The sequence below is a fragment of the Melozone crissalis genome, unplaced genomic scaffold (assembly GCF_028551555.1).
Source record: "Melozone crissalis strain CALT ecotype California unplaced genomic scaffold, PUWL_Pcris_2 ptg000007l_1, whole genome shotgun sequence".
Classification (NCBI taxonomy): domain Eukaryota; kingdom Metazoa; phylum Chordata; class Aves; order Passeriformes; family Passerellidae; genus Melozone; species Melozone crissalis.
In genome coordinates this window covers 1,015,543-1,040,405 of record NW_026535785.1, presented here as the reverse complement: position 1 = coordinate 1,040,405, position 24,863 = coordinate 1,015,543, and the positions used below count along the sequence as shown (strand labels likewise).

General features: G+C 62.6%; 2 protein-coding genes across 2 annotated transcripts; both read left to right on the top strand.

Moving 5' to 3' along the window:
- Window positions 1-828: 828 nt before the first annotated feature.
- On the top strand, window positions 829-20,086 carry TANGO6 (transport and golgi organization 6 homolog). Its single transcript, XM_054269629.1, has 17 exons — window positions 829-1,518; window positions 1,719-1,835; window positions 2,557-2,677; window positions 3,361-3,485; window positions 3,925-4,087; window positions 4,566-4,648; window positions 6,130-6,242; window positions 7,494-7,670; window positions 9,037-9,163; window positions 9,696-9,875; window positions 12,443-12,577; window positions 13,911-14,363; window positions 14,500-14,557; window positions 15,966-16,118; window positions 18,036-18,187; window positions 19,081-19,194; window positions 19,784-20,086. The coding sequence occupies exons 1-17, from the start codon at window positions 829-831 to the stop codon at window positions 19,958-19,960; spliced, it is 3,138 nt and encodes a 1,045-aa protein (XP_054125604.1). The 3' UTR covers window positions 19,961-20,086.
- A 2,380-nt stretch (window positions 20,087-22,466) lies between these two features.
- Window positions 22,467-24,835, top strand: HAS3 (hyaluronan synthase 3). Its single transcript, XM_054269410.1, has 3 exons — window positions 22,467-23,087; window positions 23,593-23,694; window positions 23,773-24,835. Exons 1-3 carry the CDS (start codon window positions 22,467-22,469, stop codon window positions 24,694-24,696), a joined length of 1,647 nt encoding a protein of 548 aa, XP_054125385.1. The 3' UTR covers window positions 24,697-24,835.
- The last annotated feature ends 28 nt before the right edge of the window (window positions 24,836-24,863 follow it).

The following is a 24,863-nucleotide window of genomic DNA, read 5'->3' as shown; positions in this document are numbered from 1 at the left end:
TACCTCATGCTGCCAGCCCCACACAGGCTCAGATCACGAACCTAGTGATGGAGAGTGCAATGAGGCACTCGATCAGCACAGACCAAAGAATGCTTCATGACTGTCAATTGTATTTAATACCACTATGTACAGGCAGATTTCTATTTTTCTGTACCCCAGATTATGGATTGATTTCCTCCTCTGTCATGCCAGGTGTAATTAGTCATTGAAAGGTGCTTTCCAAAATCAAAGGGCTTTCCCAAAATCCTGACCTCTGTGTTTAGCTATCGTCACGGTTTGTATTTTTTATCATGGGAAAAGGGTCTGATGAGAGCTGGGAAACCAGCAGTGGCCAAGTGCTTGATTGTATGGTTTTTATATAAAATTGAAATAAATTGTTTTAAGAAAACCAAACCACTTTTCTGTGTGTGAGGCTCTGCCGGTGCTCAAAGGCTTTACCTGCTGTACAGGTGTGGCCATGGCCCCTTCCATAGGGAAAGCAGAACCACGGAAGGGTTGGAGTTTGAAGAGACCTTATGGATCATGGAACTCCATCCGCCATGGGCAGGGACACCTTCCCCTGTCCCAGGCTGCTCCAGGCACCTGTGCCAGGGCCTCAGCACTCTCAAGTGAGAAGGGTTCCTCCCCAGTAGCGTACCTAGCCCGTACGGCGGCACTGGCAGCCATTTCCCGTCCCTCGTCCTGGTCCCGGTCCCGCCCCGCTCTCCGGCCGCGCCCTCCTCCCGTCCCGACCTCCCCAAGATGGCGGCAGCGGCGCGGCCCCGCCCCCCGCGCCCTCCCCAACATGGCGGCCGGCGGTGGCCCCGCCCCTTGCCTGCCCTCCGCAGCATGGCGGCGCTCACCGACAGCGCTCCGGACATGGCGGGCGGCGCGCAGCCGGGCCCGGAGCCGGCCCGTGTGTTGGAGGCGCTGGAGCTGCTGTTGGGGCCGCCCGCTGATGGCGACAGCGCCGCCGAGCCCGGCAAGGAGCGCGCCCTGTGCCCGGAGACATTGCGCAGGAATGCGGCGGCGCTGGAGGAGCGGCTGTCCGGGGCAGCGGGCTGGGCCGCGCTGCGCCAGCTCCGGACGGCCGTGCTGTCCCGGGCGCCCGCGCTGGCGGCCGGGCTGGCGGGCCCGGAGCCGGGCTGGGCGGCGGCCTGCGGGCTGCTGGCGCTGCTGCTGTGCCTCAAGGAGCGCCTGGCCGCGCTCGCCGCCGCCCCCGCCGCCCCCGCCGCTCCCGGGGCGCCGCCGCCGCCCGGCGCCGACACGCTGAGCGTGGGGCAGGAGCGGGCGCTGCGGCGGGCGCTGCGGGCCGCCGTGGGGCTGGGGCTGCTGCCGCACCTGCCGCCGGGGCTCGGGCCGGGGCCGGCGCTGGGGCCGCCGCCCGGCAGCCGCGGGGCCCGGCTGTTCGCCGCCGTGGCCGCGCTGGTGGAGCTGGCCCGGCTGCCCGCGCTGGGCGCCCCGCTGCTCGCCCGGCACCTCCGGCTGCTGCTGTGCGGGCTCTGCGCGCTGGGACACGGCCCCGCCGCCCTCTGCCAGGTCCGTGCCGCACTCGCAGCCCGTGCCCCGCTCCCCGGGGGTGCCGTGCGTGTCCCAGCCCGCTCCTCCGGCGGTGCCTCCCGTGTCCTGCCCCGTGTCAGAGAAGGGAGGCACGGAGCCCGCCGACGGGAGCCCGCGGGGCACCGGCACACCGCCCGGACCGAGCTGTTTTATCAGAGCCCCGGTGTGTTTTGTTCCAGGGCGTTTCGGACGCGGAGCGAGCGCAGTGCCGGGAAGCCCTGGGGGATATCCTGGACCGTGTTTACCAGCCGCTGGCCGTGCAGGAGCTGCTCGTCCTGCAGGGACAGCCCAAGCAGGTACCCGGGGCCATCCCCGACACCGGGCTGTCACGGTCCGTACCCCCGTGGTTACCGCGCGCCGAGGATGCTGCTCCGCTGCAAATGTTCTTACACCTTAAAAACCAGTCCCCGAGCGCTGGCGAGGCTGCTGGATGTGTGGCAGGAGCGGAGTGCGGGTGTGTCAGGGACTGTCATCGCCGCACGTGCCGCCTTGGCTTGGCACGCACATCCACCGTGCCCGGCCAAGCACAGCCTCTGCTCCTCCAAACCTCGCCCTTCCCGCTCGGGGGATGACACAGGGCACCTGCTGCTCTCTGCGGCTGTTCCAAAGCATCCTGGGGAGGAGGAGATGGGGAATCTCTTAAGTGTTGTTTTAGGAAAGTCCCCGTGGGAAAATGCCTGTAATAGAATCATAGAATCCCAGAATGGCTTGGCCTGGAAGAGAACTCAAAGTTCATCTCATTCCACTCTCTATCATGGGCAGGGACAATTTCCACCATCCCAGGTTGCTCCAAGCCGCATCCAGCCTGGCCTGGGACACTTGCAGAGATGGAACAGCATGCTAAGCACCTGAGGGCTGACCTCTCGTTAATTCCTGATTTGCTTTGTGCCGCTGCATGAAGCAGCAATTCAAAGCCTGTGTGCTGTGCTGTCTGTCAGAGCATGGGCTGTGCCCAGGGTGGGCTGGGCACAGGTGTGTGCAGGCAGGCTCCTCACCTGCTCCTTTGCTGCCTTGCAGAGGTGCCCGGGGGCGGCTCCGGGCTGGCTGCGGCGGCTCTGCGGGCACCTGCTCTCCGAGAGGCTGCTGAGGCCCAGCGGGGTGCAGGCCGTGGTTCGGGGTGTCCTGGAGGGCACAGACGGTGAGTGGGGGGCTCTGGGCCCCAGCATCACAGATTCAGAGGTGTCTAGAGACAGTTCACCCCAGAAGAGCAGAGCCACAGAGCTGGGTGTAGGGGCTGGCTTGTGCCAGGCTGAGGTGACGTGGTGACACACAGACTGCCTGACTGTGCCGAGCTCCCAGACTGCTCTGATTTGGGATACACATGTGTTAGAGGGCCACGCTGGAAGGCTCCAAGCCTGTTTGTGCCTCGATGGGGTCACACAGTGTGTGTGTCCAGATCAGTCCTGGGGAGTGCCCTGTCCCAGTGCCAGTGTGGTGGGAGCTGTGCTGGGCACTGGGCTATGAGAGCTGTAGGGACAGTGAGACCCATCCCATCCCCTGCTCTCCCTGTCCTGCCAGGGAAGGAAGCTGTTGCTCTCCACAAGCTGAATCCCACGGTTTTTTGTGCCAAAATCTCATCTGGCCAACTCCAACCGCCCAAGCACAACCTCTCTCCACCTTTTGGCTCACCCACCTGGCTGTAGGAGTTGCTTTCCATTATCAGGGCTCTTGCACAGCAATTTTCCCCTTTCTATCCTTGAGTTCAGATGTCTTCTGAAAGAGCAATAAAAGCTCAAAATCCAATTTTTGGCTAGGAGCACCTGGCTTCAGCCAGAGCTGGCCGTGGGTTGAGCTGACCCAGGATTTCTGCTGCTGCTGTAGGTGGTGCTGGTGCTGAAGCAGCAGCTCTGGACTGGAGGAAATGTGATGCAGTTGGGAAGATCCTGGCTGCCTGCCCCCAGCAGTGCCTGTCCCTCGAGGACTACTACAGACAGGTGTGCCCCCAGGTAAGTCCCTCGTCCCCTCTGCTGGGGAATGCAGAGCCAGCTCTCAGCTTGGAGGGTGCCAGGGCTCTTCCTTTTGCTCTAGTGTGGCCTGGCTCAAGCCAGCACAACGTGGAGATGGTTTCCTGGCAGTAGGACGTTTCCACTCTTGAATTTTCCATGTTTTATTGAAATGCTGGGTGATGATGTCTGATCGCACGAGGGACTTGTCACTGTGCTACACAGAGCTCTGTGTGTAGCTCTTTGGCTCTGGGAGTGGTGCAGGCTCCTGCTCTGACCCAGAGAGGTGCCCTGCGTGTGTGGGAAGGGCCCTGGCTCTTCCACACACGGAATGTCATGCCAGCTGCCAGCAAAGCAGCACATGGCTGGCTCCTCGGCTGCCAGGAGGCGCCAGGCTGTCCCCTCCGAGGGGCTGCTGATCCCTGTTTCCCTTTCCTTGCAGGTTCTGGACTTGCTGCGCGTGCAGGACAAGGTGGCAGCGCGGCAGTTCCAGCGTGTGGCCACCAGCACGGTGCTGAGCATGGCCAGGGAGCAGCCCCAGCTGGCAGAGAGGCTCCTGCTGCAGCCCCTGCTGGCGCCGCTGCGCCGCTGCTCCGAGGCCACAGGTACCTGCTTGGGCTGGGCAAGCCTTTGGTTCTGCTCCTCACTGGTTTTTGTCGCTCCCTCCGAGTTTTCTCAGGCCAGGCTGGGCAGTGTGGCAGCCCAGCTCCCTGTGCTGACCCTGTCAGTTTGTCTGGGTACCCCGTGTTTGCCCCTGTTTGAGTGCAGTCGCTGCAGCGTGGCAGCTGAGCAGTTTGGCTCTGCCCCGTGCTCCTTGGGAGCCTCTCCCAGTCTGACATCCTTGTTCTGGTTCCCCACACTGGCCAGCAGCTCTCTGGGGAATCATCCATAATGGAGTTGTGGTCTGTGTTATTTCCCTGTCTCCTTGGGGGTTTATGACACTTCAGCACAATTAGGATGGCTAACTCTGAGGGCTGCTCTGTTCCCATGGGGAGGGAAGGGAGCTGTGGGAGTGCTTTGGGGTGCAGGGAGTGCAGTTCTGGGCTGTTTTGGGGGGCTCATGTGTGTGCCCTTTGCTTTCAGAGCTGGCACTGCAGGATTTGACAGCAGGGGCTGTGCTGGTGCCAGAGGCAGAGCTGGGCAGCTGTGTGGAAGATGTGCTCAAGGTACCATGTCTGCTTTGGGTGAGAAAAGGCTGCTTTGAGACCTGGTGAGCAGTTCAGTGTGTGCTGGGCCACACAAACCCAGTCAGTGTCTCCTGCAGTCATGCTCAGTTGTCTGGTCTTCATCTGCAGGACTACCCCAGCCTCACAGGAAAGATTCCTTCCAGTATCCCATTCAGCCCATCCTCTAGCAGTTGGAAGTCATTGTTCCCTGTCCTGTCACTCTATCCCCTGTCCAAGGTCCCTCTCCAGCCCCTTGGAGCCCCCTTAGGCCCTGTGAGGAGCTCTGAGCTTTCCTTAGAGCACAGATCTTGGCATTGAGGTCCATCCTTGTGCTTCCTGTGAAGGGTGAGGGCTTTGTGGAGGTGTCTCCTGTGACAGCTCCCCTCATAACTCATTTCCTGCCATCCCCCCAGTAACCCCAGTGCCACCCTGCAGGCTCCAGCAGCTTCCTGCTGCGCCGTTCCAGCCCACAAGGACATCTCCACTCCAGGAATTCAGATTTCAGGAGCTGGTGACTTGCTTCCTGGCATGCCCCGGGGCAGGCTAAGCTCTTAAATGCTGGAATTGTTGTGTATTTTCCCAGTAATGATCTGTTGTAACTGGCTGGCAGGCAGAGACCGGTCTGGAGGGCTGCTCCCTCCCAGAGCAGTGCTGGGGGGGTTGGGGTGGGTCCCTCCTTAATGGCAGAGCACTGGGGGCCTGACAGCAGCCAGATTAGTGAGGGGACCCCAGGTTTGAGGGGGGGTTCCTTGCCTAACAAGTGTCATTTGATGCTTAGTGAGAAACCATCCTTGGGGCTTCATCGGGAGCCTTTGTGTACACAAGGGTCTGGGGAGGAGGAATGGCTCCGTGGGGATTAGCACATGAAAACAACTCTGTGTGCAGCACTGCAGCAGGGCAGGGCCCTTGGGGACCATTTCTCAGCCTCTGGGGAGGCTGCTGGGTGAGGTGCAGGGGAGGAGCAGGGCTCTGCAGTCACCCCTGAGCCCCTCTAGCCCCCCCAAGAGCCTCTACAACCCCCCAAGAGCCTCCACAGCGTCCCCAGAGCCCCTGTAATGCTCCCCTGAGCACCAACAACATTCCCAGAGCCTGAGCAGCCCAGAGCCTGAGCTCAGCACCCACCAGCCCAGCTGCCCTGCTGGTGACTGATCTCTGTGTTTGAGATTTGCAGTCAGTCAGTGAAGTTTTGCTCCTGCCAGGGGACTCCTGAGCAGCAGACTTCCCAAAAACTGCCTGCAGCCTTCCTGTAGCTTGGAGCCCTGCTGTGGTTAAGCAAATTCCTAGAGAAAGGTGGTGCTGAAGGCAGGTTTTAATAGGGAATGTGGCACAATCAGGGAAGGCAGCCTCCAGACTGAGGGAAGAGGCTGAGAGCCCTCCACCACCCTCCCTGGCAGCTGCCCTGTGCTCAGACGTGTTCCTGGGCTCCCCTCTGCCCTGCAGGTGTTTGACTCCCCTCCCCGTGCCCCTGTCTCCCTCTGTAGGTGTTTGTGGTTGGCAATGACAGCTCGAGCCTGCTGCTGGGATCCCTGCAGCCAGTCCTGGGAGTGGTGTTTTCCCTCTATTCCTTCGCCAGGCACAATGTGTCATACTTACGGTAAGGGAGCCTCTGTGCTCTGCTGGGGTTTCATCTGCTGGGCTCTCCCTCCTCCAGCAGCCACGGGGTACAGGCAGGAGCACAGATCCTCCTCCTCACCCCAGAGCACTCTGTTCCAAGCAGGCAGCAGCCCCAGGCAGGCACACAGCCTCACTGGCAGCCCGTTCTCACGTTAGTTTTTGTCTTCCCTGGAGCCAGGGTGTTCTGTGTAGAACTGAGCGTGCCCTCAGAGCACAGGGTGGCTCTGCCTGGAGCAGGGATTGTGGTTGTCCATGGATGGAGGGAGTGATGCTGGAAACTGGATGGAGGGGTCTACAAATGGCATAAAAACTGGGAAAACAGTGTAAGCACTGCCTCTTGGAAGTACAGGATCATTCTCCAATCTGGGATCACTGTTCTGGTACAATCCTGGCAGCTGATGCCCACACTGTGCCCAGCTCCTTGTGACTGGAGTACAGTGGGAGGCACCACGTGTGCCAGCCGTGGCAGGGACAGGGGTGACCGGTGCTGGCTGTCCTCTCTCCTTGGTCCCCCAGGCTTTCCCAGGAGTTAGGACCAGCCTGGTGAAAGCATTCCTGGTGGGATTACACAGTGCTCTGGTGATGCTGGCGTGTGCAGGCTTTCCCTAAAAGGTGTGTGCACACACAGCCTGTGCTGTTTAATATTAAAGGCCTCGTTAATCACCCCGAAGAGCAGCGAGTGCCGTGACAAGCTGTGGGACACGCCAGGCTCAAGCTGCTGCTGCTGGGCCAGCAGTCACTGCTTCCTCTGCTCAGGAATTTGGCAGGGATGGCTGAACCCACAGCTGCCTGGAAGTGCTCGGGTTTCCAGACCCCTGGCACGGCCCGGTGCGGCTGCTCCAGCTCATTAACCTGCTTCTTCCCTTGGCAGGGCTCCCCGTGCCACCTCAGTGCTCCCATCTCCTTCCTCCTCTCCCTTGGCACTGCCACCAGCCCTTGTCACCTCGGCGTGAGGCGCAGGCAGGGCGTGCCAAGGGTGTTCACAGCGCTTCCTTGCCAGCCTGAAGTGTGGAGGAGCCCAAATCCTTCCATCTGGGAGCGCCAGAAGGGCAGGATGTGCTGCTGATTCCCTTAGAACAGGCACAAATGCTTCAGCTGCCAGAGCCAGGAGCTGGAGCATCCCAGGGAGGGCTGCTCCAGGGCACTCCAGCCATGTCCTTCATCCCAAAGCTGTGCAGGGAGGGTGCAGTGGGCACAGCAGTGTCACCACTGGCTCCTTTCCCCTTGGCAGCTCCCCGTGCCAGGACATCCTGCTGTGGTTCCTGGAGAAGGCAGAGCGGGAGCAGGCCCTGGCTGTGCTGGGGGGCCTGGCTGGGCTGAGCGGCCACGTGCCCACCCTGCACCCACGGTGCCAGCTCCAGGTGGGCAGCGAGGGCGGCGCTGCCGTCGTCCTGCAGGAAACCATCAGGTGAGTGCTGTGGGGCAGTGCCCGAGTCACTGGGCACCCAGGGCTTGCCTGGCAGAGAGCCTGGGCAAAGCAGGGGCTGCCAGAGCCATCCCACAGGGTCTCATCCCTTCAGGCTCAGGCAGGTGGCACTTCCACAGAGCCAGCACAGCCCCCAGGTTCCCTGGGCATGGTGCAGAGCTCGGACTTGCAGCCGCACAAAGCATCACGCTCCACCTGAGCGTTGCCGTGCACTCCTGCCTGCTGTGCAGTGTCTGGGAAGGGGATGTGCCTTTCCAATCTCAACACCCCCCAGATTCCAGCCCCCAGCCCCAGCCTGTGTGGTGACACCATGAGCAGAGTCCCCCGGGCACAGGTGGCACGGTCACAGCACAGACGGTGGCAGTGCCAGCGTCACGGAGCTCCTCTGGTGTGGGCAGATGGCCTCTGAGTGGAGGCAGAGCTGCCCGTGCTGGGAGTTAACTGCAGCCTTTAGTCTCCAGCCACGCAGGCTGGGATGCCCAGCAGCAGGAGGCTGGCTTTGAACAGAGGGGCTGTGAGCTGCCAGGGCAGCACTGGGGGCAGGCAGGGGCACAGCTGTGCCAGGGGTGTGCTGGGAGACGGGGGCTCCTGCAGCAAAATCCCCACAAATACGTTTGGTTTGGCTTCTTTTCAAGCTTTTCCTGGCCTGAGTTAGAATTACAGACTGGTTTGGGTTGGAAAAGACCTTAAAGCTCATCTTGTTCTGCCCACGCCATGGACAGGGACACCTTCCACTATCCCAGGGTGCTCCAAGCCCTGTCCAACCTGGCCTTGGGCACTCAGGGATAAGACAGCCACAGCTGCTCTGGGCAGCCCCTGCCAGGGCCTCCCCACCCTCACAGGGAAGGATTCCTTCCCATTATCCCATCTAACCCACCTTTGGTCGGTGGGAAGCCATTCCCGCTTTCCTGTCACTCCATGCCCTTGCTCAAAGTCCCTCTCCAGCCTTTTTACAAACTTTAGGTACTGCAGGGCCAGAATTAGAAGCAGCCCTGCCTTGCTTAAACTGGGACTACTTTAAACGTGTTCCATACTGGCTCTGCCCATGCCCCTGCTGCCACAGCTCTGCCTGACTTACCCAGCACTAATCATGGTGTTTATGGGCTGGATGAAATGTATGTTTTGGGCTCATGGTTTGTGTTAATGAGTGCAGGTTAGTTAATAAGCAGAGCCCAAATGACCTGGGCAGTGTTTGGCTCAGCTGCCTCCAGGCTGTGCTGGGAAGTGCTGGGAAGGAAGGCTTCCAGGGAAATGCAGCCTGGGATTTCACCATGCCCTGCAGGCTGGGTGCCAGGGGGTTCTGGGGGTGTTTGTGCTGGTGATGCAGCACAACCTGACCCTGTTCCAGCGATGAAGATGAGGCCCTGTACCAGAAGATCTCCTTGGAGCAGTGCCATGTGGAGAGCTTGGTGGAGCTCCTGTCCCACTGCCAGAAGAGTGGTCTGGCTGGAGACTTCTTCATCCACTGCCTGAAGGTGAGTGCAGCCAGGCCCTGGTTGGGGCATGCCTGTGGGAAGGGGTTCCCTGGACAAGCAGAAGGCAAAAGGGGATCTTCCCCTGTGTGTCCTGGGGCATAGCGTGTGCTGGAGCAGCCCTGTGTGCTGGGTGGGAGCCAAGGAGTGGGAGCAGCTCTGTCCCTGAAGGGGTTAACCCTCATCCTCCCCCTGGGCTGTTTTAACTACAGGAGCATGTCTGAAGTGTGTTGGAGGCTGGGAATAATCCCTGTTGCTTCCTTGGCTCCAGAAGAGGGGCCCCATCCATACCTGCTTCCTTTGATCTCACTTGGAGCCCCCACGCTTCCCCCCAGGCCTGGGTTGGACTGGGATTCTGTTCCCCAGCCCATAGTCCCAGGAGGGGATAGGGATGGGACAGCCAGGAGCTGTGGGCAGCTCTCAGAACCCTTCATCCAGCAGCTGCAGGGTGGTGGTGGTGTGAGGACTCACCTGGCATTGCTGGCCCGATGTTTAACCCGATGTTTAACCCGTGCCTGCCCTCCCTTCCCGGCAGGAGCTGACTCAGGTGGCTGCGGAGGATGAGGAGGCTCCAAACCCAGCTGTGGAGCCTGGGGGGAGTTTGCTGGAGCTGGAGCAGCGCCAGGCCAGGCAGGGGAGGAAGCTGCTGGTCCTGCAGCTGGTGGCCGCGCTGTGCCAGGGCGTCTCGGACACCGTGTTCACTGACATCGAGCAGGTTGGTGGGCAGAGCCTGGGGGCATCAACTGAGCTCTGCCAGGGGCAAGGGCTGAACATTGCCAGGAGCAAAGGCTGAACGAGCTGGGATTGCTCAGCCTGGGGAAGAGGAGGGCCCAGAGTGACCTTCAGAGAAACTTCCAGTCCTTACAGGAGCTCCCAGAGAGCTGGACAGGGACCTTGTTGTACAAGGGGGTGACAGGACAAAGGGGAATGGCTTCCCCCTGACAGAGGGCAGGGTTAGAAGGGGAACAGTGAAGAAATTGCTCCCTGTGAGGGTGCTGAGGCCCTGGCACAGGTTGCCCAAAGAAGCTGTGGCTGTGCAATGCCTGGAGGTACCCAAGGCCAGGTTGGATGGGAGCAACCTGGTTGGCACAACTGTGCTCCTACATTCATGAGTGGGCAGTGCCAAATTTATTAAATATTGTAATTTCAAAGGCCACTGGTGCCCCTTGGCCCCAAAAAGGATATTTACAATCTTTCCCCCTGAGCGTGTCCTGGATGGGGTCATCTGGAAGGCAGCTGGCACCGAGGGCAGCCTGGCACTCCCCTCTGGATCCCTGCAGATCCCTGCAGATCCTGTGCCTTTCAGCTCCCTCCTGCTGGGGTTTATTGCTGTTTCCCCAGTGCCCTGGCCATGCCAGCTCCCCGTGCTGCCGTGGGCAGGGCTGTTCATGGCTCAGGCAGGTTTCCTCACGTTTCCTGCGGGACAAAGGAGCCTTTGTGTGCTCGGCAGCAGCAGAGGGGACACGGCCAGCCCAGCTTTGTCCCCACCTGCCTCCATCACACCCACCCGCCGGGCCCAGAGGCGCTGGGAAATGGGGAAGGGCTTTGCCAGGGTCCAGCCAGGAGTCTGGGATGCAAACCCACCACCAGAGAAATGCAGACAAGAAATCCATTATCCTCCTGCCTGGGTTGTGTTTCAGCGAGGCCCCGGGCTGGGCAGGGACAGGCTTTGAGCAGGTTCTGCACTCGGGGGTTCCCTGGGGTGTTTGGGGGGCCCTAATGGGCTGGGAACAAGTGGGGTGCATCCTCCCAAAGCTGGAGCCCAGGAGCAGCAGCTGCTGTGCCCCCCCAGCTGCACATTTATTTTATTTATGTATTCTCCTCCATAACCAAGGTCAGCTTGATTTCCTCACTGCACCAAGGATTCTCTCCTCCTGCCTGAGATATAGCCGTGCCCCAGTGTTTTATTTTTCTTTTTTTCCCTCCCACTTTAAAATTTTTTTTTCTAGATTATTTTTTAAGTTTAAATTTTTTGCAGTTGCAATCTACTGTTAATTTATTCACAATTTTCCTTTTTTTTAATATTAAATATAACTTCAACACCTCCAGCTCGTGTGTCACTGTGTTGTGAGAGCAAATATTCCAATTTTTTTTACTTGCTTGCTATTTGATGGAATTTCTTCTCTGGAGTAATTATCCCAGCAGGTACCTGAGCCCTTTATGCAGCCTTTTATGCAGCCTTTTCCCACAGCCTCCCTCCTTGCTTAAGGAGTCTGGCAGCTGAGGAGGAAATCCTGCCTGCACCCAGTGCCCTGGGGGTGGAAGTTTGGAATTTGGTGCAAGAGGACCTTGTCGCCCTCATGCTTTGTTTTCTGAAAGAGGAACACAGTAGTTCCTCCTCTGTTGCAACACACCTGTTAGGTAGGAGTGACCCTGATCCAAACCCTTCCCAGGCTTGTCTGGGAGAAGATAAGGCGTGGAGAACATCAACTCCCTCATTTCAGGATCTGTTAGGAAGGCAGGACGCCTGTGGGATCAGAGGTGTTGGTGCCAAGTGTGGAGAAGGCCAATGCCAACCAGGCAGGATCGTTACATGTGGAATAAAAATATTGTGGGAAAGATCCCAAAGTAGGTGAGAACACAGGAAATGGCTCAGCTGGGGTGTCAGCTGTGCAGGATAAGGGGGAGGCTGGTGGGAGAATTGCAGATAGGGGCTGGAGCTCCCTGGCTCTGGGATTTCCAAGCCTTTGCCTAGGGCAGTTCCATACACACCCACCCTGAGCTCCCCTTTGGGACTATCCCAGCTTCCATCCCATGGTGGAGCCAGGCAGGAGGCAGGGATGGAGCTGGGATCCCCCTGTTCCTCCAGCCCCAGGGGGGCTTCTGCAGCTGAGAGTCCCCCCCGGATTGACCATCACCGTGTCCCAGTTGTGGACATGACTTGGCTGAGCAGCAACAGGAGGAAAATGGGAAGGGTTTCACAGAATTACAGAATCACAGAATATTCTGAATTAGAAGGGACCCACCGGGATCACTGAGTCCAACTCCTGGCCCTGAACAGACACCCCAGTAATGCAACCCTGTGCATCCCTGAGAGCAGGGTCTGAGCACTCCTTGAATTTGTGTGGGCTTGTGCTGGGGAGCTGTGTGGGATTGTGCTGTTTGTGTGGGGTTGTGCTGGGGAGCTGTGTGGAATGGGGGTACTCTGTGTGGGACTGTGCTGTTTGTGTGGGGTTGTGCTGGGGGCTGTGTGTGACAGGGACCCTCGGCTGGGCTCAGAGGCAGCAGGAGCTGCAGGGGCTGCCCTGGGCTGTCCCTGCTGCTGATGCCATTCCCTTGCAGGTGCAGCAGTTCCTGGCAGCCGTGCTGCAGCGGGCCTGTGCCCACCCTGCTCGGGGCCCCGGCGCGGCGGCCGAGGCGCAGACCCTCGCCATGGCCATGGGGCTCGTGGCCGCCGTGCTCGGCGGGGCCGTCCAGGTGAGGGGTGTGGGGTTTGGGGTGTGGGGTGTGGGGCTGGCACTGCCATGGCCAGCCAAGGGTGCAGTGGCACAGCTGGATGCCCTGGCTCGGGGTCCCTGCTCGGTCACAGCCTGTAAATACATCTAGAGATAAAGATATACAATTTTTTTCCTTGGGGCGGTGCCAGGGTGCTGACCAAGGATTCAGTCAGAGCACGGCACCCCGCAAGAGCCCAATTAACTAATTGATAATCTCTCCTAAAAAGGCACTGTCAGAACAGTGCAGTCACATAGAGCATCTTTAAAAACCAGCCCTGCACCCTCTGCATCCCCACAGGGTCACAGACTCTGGCTGCAGAGTGTTGTGAACTTCCCGTGTGGGCTGTACCCTTGAAAATCCCCTTATACTTTTATATTTACATTTTATACATATTTATATTGTTATTTATATCTCTCAGTTACCTTGTAATGCCTATATATATATATGAGCTCTGTGTCAGTCAGTGAGCTGCCATGGGGAGCAATGGCACTTCCATTAACGTGCTGCCATCACAGAGCTGCTGGTGTTGTTTCATCCCTGGATTTGCCCTAAGGAAGATCCAGCTGTTAACAGAAAAAGATTATTTATTGGCTCTTATTGCTAAATTTCTAATACTGGGAAAAGAACTGTAGTTGAAGGGAAGTTAAAGCCAGAGTCTTGTGGCTGCAGTGGGCCCCTCCCAGCTGAGTTCCTGCTCCCACTTTTGCGTTAATGGGAGTGACATAATTTGGAAAACGGAATGTGAAAGGTTTTGGAAGGAGCTGCAGAGCTGTTTGGGTTTCAGCAGGCAAGGGGTTTTATGCAATCATCCAAAATCTCTGCTGAAGCACCCTTTTCCAGGCCTCACATCCCAGATTTTAGCAGTTAAATCCAGGTTAGGGCAAGAGCTGCTCCAGCTCAGGACAGCTCATGGCTGCTGTGCTGGGAGCGTCCTTCCAGGCAGGATTTATGGCAAGTGTGGCACTGAATTTGTGTGGAATTGTGCTGGGGAGCTGCACGGGACAGGGAGGCTGCTTTGTGTGGAACTGTGCTGGAGAGCTGGTGGGAGGGATGTCCCTGGCTTGGTCCCCATACCCAGACCCTGCTGTTCTTCAGGTTCACATGCTTCCCGCCTTGTCCCGTGGCTGCTGCCAGGGCTGGGATTGGCACTGGGCTGAGAGGAGCTCGTGGTGCCCAGAGCCCAGTTCCCGACCTGGGGATGGGGCTCTGGGGCTCCTCACCCCCATGCCCCGTGCCCACCCTCCAGGCAGCATGCCAGGGAGTGGCCCCTCGTTCCATGGCTAACAGCCAGCGCTGCCCCTCTCCCTGCCAGCTGAAATCCGGCGATTTCGCGGTGCTGAAGCGCCTGGTGCCGCTGCTGGAGGAGCTGTCCCGCAGCTACCCCGAGCCCCTGACCCAGGAGCTGGCCTCGGACCTGCGCATCGCCATCCTCACCCACGGCGCCTGCTCGGCCGGCTCGCTGGGCACCGCTGCCCACGGGCTGCTGGGCACGCAGCCTGGCACGGCGGCACGGAGCCCTGCGGGCGGAGCCCCCAGCCCCCCTGCTCACAGGGACGGCAGCAGCACGGGGCAGAGCAGGGCCTGTGAGCCCGGTGCCTCTGCAGCCCCCCGAGCCCACGGCCCGGCCCCGGGTGGGCTGCAGGAGCTGCTGGAGTCAGCCTGCGACCCCCAGCCCCCCGCCCGGGCTGCTGCCCTGCGCCACCTCGCCAGCCTGGTCACCCAGAGGGATCCAGAGGCACTTCGGCTGCAGGAGAAGCTGCTGCAGGTACCGGGCTCCTGCTCAGGTCCCTGTCCCCACCAGCAGAGCTGGACAGGCCATCAGGCTGGAGATGGTCACCATTACTGGAGCCCTCTGGCCTTGCTGGGTCACTGCTGGTGGCACTTTGCTTCCTTCCTTCCAGGTGTTCCTGGAGAATGTGCAGCACGAGGACGCCTTTGTGTACCTCTCAGCCATCCAAGGTGAGCAGTGCCTGTCGGGGCGAGTGCCAGCCCTTTGTCAGGGAGGGTTTGTGCTGTGCCCTGGGAGTGGAGAGCAGCAGAGCCATGGCCAGGCTGAGGGCTCGGCATCCCCTGCCCTCCCAGGTTGTGGCTTTGTGCTGTTCCATCAAGCCTGGGGCCACACGTGGGCTCTATGCCGAGCTCCTGACGCTGGAGACTCCATCTCCCAGTTATTCTTACTCCCTGGAGCTGGTCACCATCCCTGTGCCAGGTCTGTGCCGCAGGCTGGGGCTGCAGTTCCAGTGCAGCGTGGGCACAGCCCCAGCACTCACAGAGGGGTCTGTTCAGCTGAGGCTGGCACAGGACCAGGACGTGGGGCGCACCCACTGGTGCTTCCTCAGGGCTCTGCCAAGGTGGCAGCTGCTGAGTACTCACAGCCCTTCCTAGGAAACCCTCGGGTCAGTGCTTGCCCCAGCACGCTCGGCACAGCCCCACAGCTCTGGCTGCCCGTGGGATTGCAGGCAGGTGTTCCTGCAGCGGTGACTGTGTGTGCCCTGTGTGACACTGCATGGTCACAGTGCCCTGGGCTCCGTGCAGGGGATGTGTGCCATGCCCCGGGCCCGCAGCCACGCTGGCACCGCTGCCGTGGGGTTGGTAACCTTTGGCAGCAGCTGGGAAAGGAGCTCATGCCGTGCTTCCCCTGCCTGTACGGTCTTGAGAGGGCCGGGCCTGTCCTTGCCGGGAGCTGCAGCACAAAGGCTGTAACGTGCAGTGATTAACATAGTGCAGTGATTAACGTGCAGTGATTAACACGCTGCAGCTGCCCTGATTAACCCTGGTGGGTTCCTGCAGCACTGACTCACCAGCACCTGTGCCCTGCCGAGCCGTGCCGTGCCAAGCACAGGCCTGGGGGCTGTGCCAGATGGGTCCCCATGTCCCACTTGCTCCCTGGCACAGCAGCAGGGCTGGGCATGAGCCAGGGGTTGTGGCACTGCTGGTGTATTCAGTGGTGTATTCCTGATGTGCTGGACATCACACCTGCAATCCTGGGGTCAGTTTTGGGCCCCTCATGATGAGACAGTCATTGAGGGGCTGGGGTGTGTTCAGGGGAGGGCATTGGAGCTGGAGAGTGGATGGATCCCTGCATCTGGGATCTGGTCTCTCATCAGCCCCAGGGAGATGCAGCGGGCTTGCAGCACACACTGCCTCCTGCTCCCAGTCTGGGCCAGGTAAATCCAGCAGGGACAGAGACACGCTGGCACCGTGTGCTGATGGCCAAGAGCTGGGAGCAGCGACCAGACCCTGTGCCAAGCATTGGCTGCAGTGCCCATCAAGTCCTCACTGGTCAAAGGGCATACCCAGCAGCAGGGAGTGGACACCTGCTGCCAGCTGCTAAATTTACTGATTTTGCAGCTTTTCTCCCCTGCAGGCGTTGCCCTGCTCTCCAGTGAGTATCCAGAGCGGATTCTGCCCGTCCTGCTGGCACAGTATGAGCGCCCAGCACAGGGCAAGGAGGACACCATGGCTGCTGTCACCAGGATGAAGCTGGGCGAGGTGCTGATGCGTGTCACCCGGGCACTGGGTGAGTCCCTGGCACTGCCCGCTGCCAGCAGCCACAGCACTGCTCGGCCTCACCATTACCAGGGGGGAAAGCCCACAGGGGACTTTTGTTGTCAGAGGGTGAGAAGGGTTTGAAAGCCCAAGAGAAGCTGGCTGGGGTTTGGCAGCAGCAGGAGCAGGGTGAGGGATCCTGCCAGCAGCAGGGGCAGGGTGAGGGGTCCTGTCAGACCAGGGGCAGGGTGAGGGGTCCTGCCAGCAGCCCCCCATCCCCTCGGTCGGCAGCACCGGCCTTGGAGACTGCCGGGAAGCGCCCGGACACGCCGGGCTCAGAGGTGGAAGCTGGATGATGCCTTTCTGGCATCTGCTGTTGGGACACGTCCTAAAATGCCTCGTCTGCCTCTGTGGAGGAGGCCTGGCCAGCAGAGCACACAGCTGGAGCTGTGCATGGCCAGGGAGGTGGCAGCAGTGTCCATGGTGCTGGGCAGCCGGGCAGAGCTCCCTGGTCACTGGGTGGGCACTCTGTGCCTTGGCTGGGCATGCCCCTGTGCCACATTCCCTGGCACCAGTGGCATCCCTGGGCTCTGCCAGCTGTGGCATCGGTGCCAGGCTGTGCCACCATCCATCCTCGCTGCTGGGATTGGTTCAGGACATCCCACTGTGTCCTGTGGGGCTCCAGCGACCAGCTCAGAGCCCCTCAGTCCCAGAGCTCCCCAGGCAGTGTCCCAGTGTCTGGCTGGGTGCAGGCTGTCCCTGGCAGCTGCCCCGGGGATGGTGGCACATCCTGCCCCGGGGATGGTGGCACGTCCTGCCCCGGGGATGGTGGCACGTCCTGCCCCAGGGACAGTGGCATGTCCTGCCCTGGCTCTCCCCGCGGTGCCCCAGGAGCTGCTCCGGCGCGTCCCGGCTCGCCGGCGTATTTATAGAACAAATTGCACCAGGTTGTTCCTGTTGCAGAGCTTCAGCACCTGAGAGCAGGGATGTTTCCAGGATCCCTCCACAGCTCTCTGTGGCTCTGAGCTCTCCTGCTCTGCCAAGGGACCATCGTGCCCCGCTCCTGCCCTGTGCCCAGCCCTGTGTTCTGTCCCACTGGAGTGGCTTTCCCTATCCAGGAGGGGAAGGGAAGTGTTGCATGCCCCCTCTGTAGCCGTCTGGCACAGAGGCTGGTGCACTGCTGGCTGTGGAGGGGATCCCACTCAGAGCACCCTGCACTGCTCACACTGCTGTAATTCCATGTCCTGGGGTGCAGGCACAGAGCATGAGACATCCCCAGCAAGTCCTTGGCATCACAGGGCTGCCCTGTGCTCCCCCACCCTGTGCCAGTCCCCAGCCTGAGCCCCCACGTGCAGGGTGATGGGGGCTTCCACTGCCCCAAGGATCATTCCTGTCCCCACACCCTGGGGCATCCCAAGCATCCACCCCAGTGCCTCCACCTGCTGCAGGACACCATTGTCCAAGGAGTTTCCAGCGCTTGAGAGAGCTGGAAAAACATAGAATTTACAGGCCAGCTGGCCTTCTGGAGCTTTCTTTCCAGCCCTCAAGGCCCAAGGAGGTGTGTCCACACCGTGGGGCTCACAGCTGCTGTGGGGTGACCACACTCCTGGGATGGTTGTGGATGCTGAGCACGGCTGTGAGCTCTCATTAGCAGCTCACACCTCCACAGCACCTCTGTGTGCTAATTGGGGCAGGGGCTTGGGTCTGGGTGATGTCAGAATTTGAGATTCACACTCGGTGTGTCTGCAGAACCGTGAGTGACCCCATGGGAGGACTGGCATGTGCCAAAGAGCCCCAGGTTCTGTGCCACGGGGTGTGTGCTGGGGGCACAGCCGCACTCCAGATGTTGCATGCAGCTGTTGAGTGGTGCTGCAAGGCAGCTGCCCCACCCCTCTGTTCCCGGAGGAGCTTTGGCAGGCAGGGTGACACGGGCTCTGCTCTCTGGCAGGGGACATGGTGTTCCGGCACCGGGAGCCGCTGATCCGCGCCTTCCTGCGGGGGGCCCGCGATCCCGACGGGGCCCTGAGGGCCAGCAGCCTCTCCAACCTGGGCGAGCTCTGCCAGCACCTGGGCTTCCAGCTGGGATCCATCATCCACGAGGTACGGCCCCATCCTGACCCTCACCCTGCCTGGGGAGCGGCGGGCCGCTCCTTAACGCTGCATGTGTTAGCACATGGTTGGGCTGCTGGGGACGTGGAAATGGGACCTTTCCATATGGAAACGGGACATTTCCATTAAGGACATGAGTGATAATGGCTGATATTGCGGGGGCCTGAAGCAAACACTAGGGAGGTTCCAGCCTTCTAGCCCTGGGTTTTGGTGCCTGCTCCACCCATGGCAGCCATTGCCAGAGGAGTCCTGGGGGCACAAGTGGTGCCTGCCAGAGACACCTCCCGCTTAATGACACCTTGTTACTCTCCCGTTATCTTAATTATCATGATGGTTATCATCAGTATCAGGAGCTGGCCCTCACCCGCCCCGGCTGCAGGCTGTGGGTGAGATTCAGCTTTGGGAGCTGCTGGAAGATCCTAGTGGGGTGAGCGCGACCCCCAGGGCCCAGCAGCCCTGGAGCCATGGGTCTGTGCCCCACGGGAGCTTCACAGCCCGCCCCCTCCGGTGCTCCTGGAGTGAGACACCGTGGCTTTGGCACCGGGGCTGCTCCGTTCCCGCTCGGCACCGGTGGATCCCGGCAGTTGATGCGGTGCCAGTGAGCCACACGCTGCTATTTCGGGAAGGTGCGAGCTCTGCTAATTCTCCCGGCTGTCACTGCCGGGATTTAATTAGATTCCTTTGGCTCTGCCTGATTTTTATACAGACTCTTGTACAGCATCCATGTGCTGCCTGGCCCTGGGGGAGCTGCTGGGAGCCCGCACCCAGCAGGGCACGAGGGTCCCATCCTCGTTCTTGGGGCATTGCCAGCACGGCAGTGGCTGCTCCACGGGATCCCCTGCGTCTCTCAGCCCCTGGTGATGCCCCCTGCCCTGTCCCCACAGGTCACCTGCTGTGTGACAGCCATAGCCCGCACAGACCCCGAGGCTGAAGTGCGAAGAGCCGCCGTGCACGTGGTGGTGCTGCTGCTGCGGGGGCTGAGTGAGAAGGTCACTGAGGTGGGTCAGCCCTGCCGGTCCCTGGGGCAGGGACAGCCCCCAGGGGGCTCCTGGGCACACCTTGGGGAGGGCCCGTGCTCTGTAGGGGCTGCAGGGCTCATTCCCAAGCGGCTTCCAGGGAAAGTCCCAAGGGACTGAGATGCCCAGTTTGGGCATCCCCCAGTAAGGGGTTCCCTCAGCAGATCCTGGGGAAGGGTGGGCTTTGTGGGGTGTCCCTCTGAGCTGCTGGGCTGTGCCATGGACAGTGCCACGCCATGCTGGGGCAGTGCCAGCTCTGGGGAGCTGTGGGAGTTGTTCATACTGATTTGCCTTGGAAATGCCCGGTTTTTCCACGCCGCGGCCTCCCTCCGCAGTTCCCAGTAAGGAGCGTGTTGGGACTCAGCTCCCGCGGGGGAACCAGCCGGTTCCCCGGGGGAATCCCCACGGCCGGGATCCCGACGTGCCCCCGCGCCCCCGGGCTGCGGGATCACCGCGGTGTGCTGCGGGGAAACCGAGTCACGGGGGGCTGGCTGGTGGGTGCCCGGGGAAGGGGCAGTGCCAGCCTGCCCAGGGGCGGTGCTGACCCGGCCCTGCCCCGTGCCGTGCCCAGGTGCTGCGGGACGTGCTGCGGGACCTGTACCGCCTGCTGAAGCACGTGGCCGCGGCCGAGCGCGACGCCGCCGCCGTGCTGCACGCGCAGCTGGCGCTGGAGGAGCTGGACGCCGCCGTGAGGAGGGTCCTGTTCCCCCCGCAGACCCTGGAGAAGAAGATCGTGGTGCTGCCGTAGCGGGGCTGAGCCCTGGACGTGAACTGCTCCTCTCTGGGCACAGGGCTGTGCCCTGCAGGATGCCGCTGGCGGTGTCGGTGGGGGGGGAGGGAACCTCGCTGGGATGAGGTGTGGGATTAAACTGAGATGTGCTGATCCCTGTGTCCGTGGTGTCTGTGGGGCCGTGCAAAGCTCATGGGGGCCATCGTGGTCACGTCCCAGAGCCTGTGACACCCCCGGGGTGAGCCCTGAGTTGGGCAAGCAGCCTGAGCCAGTGCTTCAGGCTCCCTTTGGCTAGGCAGCACCAAATGTGTGACTGTCCCCGAGGAGAGTCAGGAGGGAGGGGGGCTCTGCTGTCTGCACCCCCAGAGTGGAGTTCTGTGCCCTCCTTGGCACTGTACTCACACCACAAGAATGCTGAAGAGTCCGGGGGCTCCCTCACCGCAGGGTCTGAGCATGGGCCCCTCTGGTGTGGCACCAAGAGCCCCTCCATGCTCAGGAGGGTCTGGGACCCTGCAGGGCACCTGGCTGGGAACGCCACTCACCACTGTGTGCTCGGGGGTACCCCAACATCAGAGTCACCTCCTCCCTCTGGGCAGGGCAGTCCCCGTGAGTGCTGCAGCCCCAAGGGCCCCATTCCTGCACACCCACAGCGTGGGGGCAGCAGAGTCCTCAGGGACCCCTTGGTGCCCCCCTTGCTCCCCAGCCCCACTGTGAGCAGCCCCATTTCCAGCTGCCCTGTGTCCTGCCAAGTGTGGGGTGTCCAGCACCCCCTTCTCTGCAAGGCTGGGAGTCCTGGCCGTGTCCCCATCCAGGATGCTCCTGCTGCAGGGATCCCCTTTCCCAGCCGGGGTGCTCCTGCTGCAGGGATCCCCTTTCCCAGCTCCTGGTGCTCGGGGTCTCCGAGCCAGCCCCGGCATTTCCTCACACCCAGCTCCCAGCACAGCAGGGCACGGCCGGGCTGAGAAAGCCAAAAGTGCTGAATTTGAGCCCCGAGTGGAGGCTGTGCCTCCCACAGACTCGGAATGGCCCCTCCAGGAGCTGGCTGTCCCCTGCCATCGGGCCACCACAGGGACAAGGTGCCGCTGTCCCCGCATGCCCCTGGTCCTGCCCTGGCACCCAGCGGCCACGGGGACAGGGGGACACGGGTGGCTTATGCCGCGGGTGGCACAGGAAGGGGACACGGGGGTGTCCCAAGAACGGGGCGGGGGGAGATGCAGTGGCTGTCCCTGTCCCTCACCGGTCACTGCTTTGGGGGTGACAGGGTGACACCTTCCCGGTGCCGCCTGCACCCGGGGCTGGCTCCGTGCCCTGCCCGCGCCTGCTGCCGGTGCCGGGTGATGGGGATGCCGGTTCCGGTGCAGCACCGGAGCCGCTGCCGGTGCCGCCGATGTAGCGGCTGTGCCGTGATGCCGGTGATGGTGCCAGTGCCGGCGCAGCGCTGGCGCTGCTGATGCCGGTGCCGCCGGTGCCTCCGGCGCCGCCGGTGCCGGTCATCACTCCCGCAGTGCGGGGCTGGGGCCGGTGCCAGGTCCTGCCGGTGCGGGGCGGGTTCCCGGGGGCTGCGGGCGGAGCTGGAGCCGGTGCCGGTGCTGGTGCCGGGGGCGGTGCCGCCGGTGCCGGTGCCGGTGCTGCCGGTGCCGGGCGGAGCCCCCGCGGGCTGCGGGCGGTGCCGGCCCCGCCGCGGTATAAAGGGGCCGCACGGGCCGGGCCGGGCGCACAGCGGCGGCGGCGGGTGGGGAGCGGCGGCACCGCCACCGGCACCTCCACGGTGAGTCCCGCTCCCTCCTCCTCCCTCCCGGGCCGCTGCTGCCGGCTCGGGATCCCCCGCGGCGCTGCGAGCCCGGCGGCACCGGAGGCTGCGGGGCCGGGGGTAACGGGAGCCGGGAGCGCCGGGGGCGGCGGGACCGGGGGGAGCCGGGGGCGGCGGGACCGGGGGGAGCCGGAGGGGCTGCCCGGGAGGTGCCGCCGGGGGTCCCTGGGCTGGCTCCGCGCCCCGCACGTGCTCGGGCACCCCGAGCCGCCCGCACCCCCTGCCCGCTCCCGGTGCCTCTCCGCAGTCCCGTCCTGCCCGCGCCGCCCGTCCCGGCCCGCAGCGGGCCGGGGTCTCGCCGCTGCCTCCCCGCAGCCGGGGGTCCCTGCACACGCTCGGGGGGCGCAGGGCTCTGCGCGGCCGCGATTCTCCCGGGGACACCCGGTCCCTGCCATCCCCGTGCCCTTCCCTGTCCTCCAGCCCAGCCATCGCCTGCGAGCGGCCGCGCTCCTGCCTGGGTGAATGGGGGAGCTGGCACCGTGCTCGGTGGGGCACCTGGGCCCCTGCACCTCCCCTGGCACACACACAGCGGGGTGTGGGGCACCCCCGCACCTCCTCTGGCCCCGTGGAAGCACCGCGAAGGTGTCACCCCCAAACAGCGACTGATGAGGGACAGGGTGGCCGTGGGGCAGCAGGGCCACCCCGCTTTTGCGTTCCGGGTGACCTGATGGGGAGGATGTCCCCGTGCCCTGACGGCGCCCCGTGTCCCCCCAGATGCCAGGGAGCCTCTCCACGGCCCTGCGTGTCGTGGGGACCAGCCTCTTCGCCGTGGCGGTGCTGGGGGGCATCCTGGCCGCCTACGTCACAGGGTACCAGTTCATCCACACGGAGAAGCACTACCTCTCCTTCGGCCTCTACGGGGCCATCCTGGGGCTGCACCTCTTCATCCAGAGCCTCTTCGCCTTCCTGGAGCACCGGCGCATGCGGGGCGAGGGGCAGCCGGTGCGGCCGGGGCGCTCCGTGGCCCTGTGCATCGCCGCCTTCCAGGAGGACCCCGACTACCTGACCAAGTGCCTACGCTCCGTCAAGCGCATCGCCTTCCCCGACCTCAAAGTGGTGATGGTGGTGGACGGCAACGGCCCCGACGACACCTACATGCTGGACATCTTCCACGACGTGATGGGCTCCGAGCGCTGCGGCAGCTACATCTGGAGGAGCAACTTCCACGCCTGGGGCGAGGGGGAGACGGAGGCCGGGCTGCGGGAAGGGCTGGCCCGAGTTCAGGCGCTGGTCCGCAGCAACACCTACTCCTGCATCCTGCAGAAGTGGGGCGGGAAGCGCGAGGTGATGTACACGGCCTTCCGGGCGCTCGGAGACTCCGTGGACTATATCCAGGTGCGTGCATGGGCTGGGGGGTGTGGGCAGTGGGCGTCCTGGGCACGGGGGCTGTGGGTGCAGTGGGAGCGGCCCCGGGAACCCCCAGTGCTGGATCTGGCCCCATGCACAGCCCTAGAGCCACCAGGCTGGGGGCTGCTGGCTCTGGGGTGGCTGAGGTGTTGACTGCTGCCCACACTGCTGCCCGTGGGTGTCCCATCAGCTCCTCCTCAGCACATGGCCTGCTGTGGTGTCATCCCGTGGGACAGTGTGGCACGGGGTGCAAGGTCCCCACACGTGGTGGCAGGGACGGGTCTTCCCTCGGTGCCAGCAGCCAGAGATGGGTGTCCTGGGCAGCGGTGCCCCGGTACCGCTGGCTGCTCCGCTCCCCTCCACCGCCTGCCGGTCTGCGGGGCTCTGCCCGGTCTCGCCGTCCGTGGCTCAGGCTTGCCTGGCTGTGGGCTGGGCTGTCTGCCGGGCGCGCGTGGGCGGCGGGAGCGGGGCTCGACGTTCCCTCTGCCCCCAGGTGTGTGACTCAGACACCGTGCTGGACCCCGCCTGCACCGCCGAGATGCTCCGCATCCTGGAGGCCGACCCCCACGTCGGCGGCGTCGGCGGCGATGTCCAGGTACCCCGGCGTAGGGAGGGCAGGGCTGGGGCCCAGGGGCTGCAGCGCTGCCGGGGCTCACGTCCGTCCCCTCCCCAGATCCTGAACAAGTACGACTCGTGGCTGTCCTTCCTGAGCAGCGTGCGGTACTGGATGGCCTTCAACGTGGAGCGCGCGTGCCAGTCGTACTTCGGGTGCGTGCAGTGCATCAGCGGCCCCCTGGGCATGTACCGCAACGCGCTGCTGCAGCAGTTCCTCGAGGACTGGTACCACCAGACCTTCCTGGGCAGCAAGTGCAGCTTCGGCGACGACCGGCACCTCACCAACCGCGTGCTCAGCCTGGGCTACCGCACCAAGTACACGGCTCGCTCCAAGTGCCTGACGGAGACGCCCACGCGCTACCTGCGCTGGCTCAACCAGCAGACCCGCTGGAGCAAGTCCTACTTCCGCGAGTGGCTCTACAACGCGCTCTGGTTCCACAAGCACCACCTCTGGATGACCTACGAGTCGGTGGTCACCGGCTTCTTCCCCTTCTTCCTCATCGCCACCGTCATCCAGCTCTTCTACCGCGGCCGCGTCTGGAACATCCTCCTGTTCCTGCTGACGGTGCAGCTGGTGGGCGTCATCAAGGCCACCTACGCCTGCTTCCTGCGCGGCAGCGCCGAGATGATCTTCATGTCCCTCTACGCCCTCCTCTACATGTCCAGCCTGCTGCCCGCCAAAATCTTCGCCATTGCCACCATCAACAAGTCGGGCTGGGGCACCTCGGGGCGCCGCACCATCGTGGTGAACTTCGTGGGGCTGCTGCCGGTGTCGGTGTGGGTGGCGGTGCTGCTGGGCGGGCTGGCCTACACCGCCTACAGCCAGGACCTCTTCAGCGAGACCGAGGTGGCCTTCCTCGTCTCGGGTGCCATTCTCTACGCCTGCTACTGGGTGGCCCTGCTCACCCTCTACCTGGCCATCGTTGCCCGCCGCTGCGGCAAGAGGCAGGAGCAGTGTGGGCTGGTCTTCACTGAGGTCTGACCGTGGGGTGATCCCCGGTGCCACGGCCATCCAATGTGTCAGGGTAGCCACCGCCGTCCCCTCTTGCCCATCCCGGAACCACCAGGTGCTGGGGTGATCCCACGTGCTGGAGTGAACACCCCCAGACCCCTTTTTCCCAATCCCGGAGCTGCTGGGCAGCGCTGAGC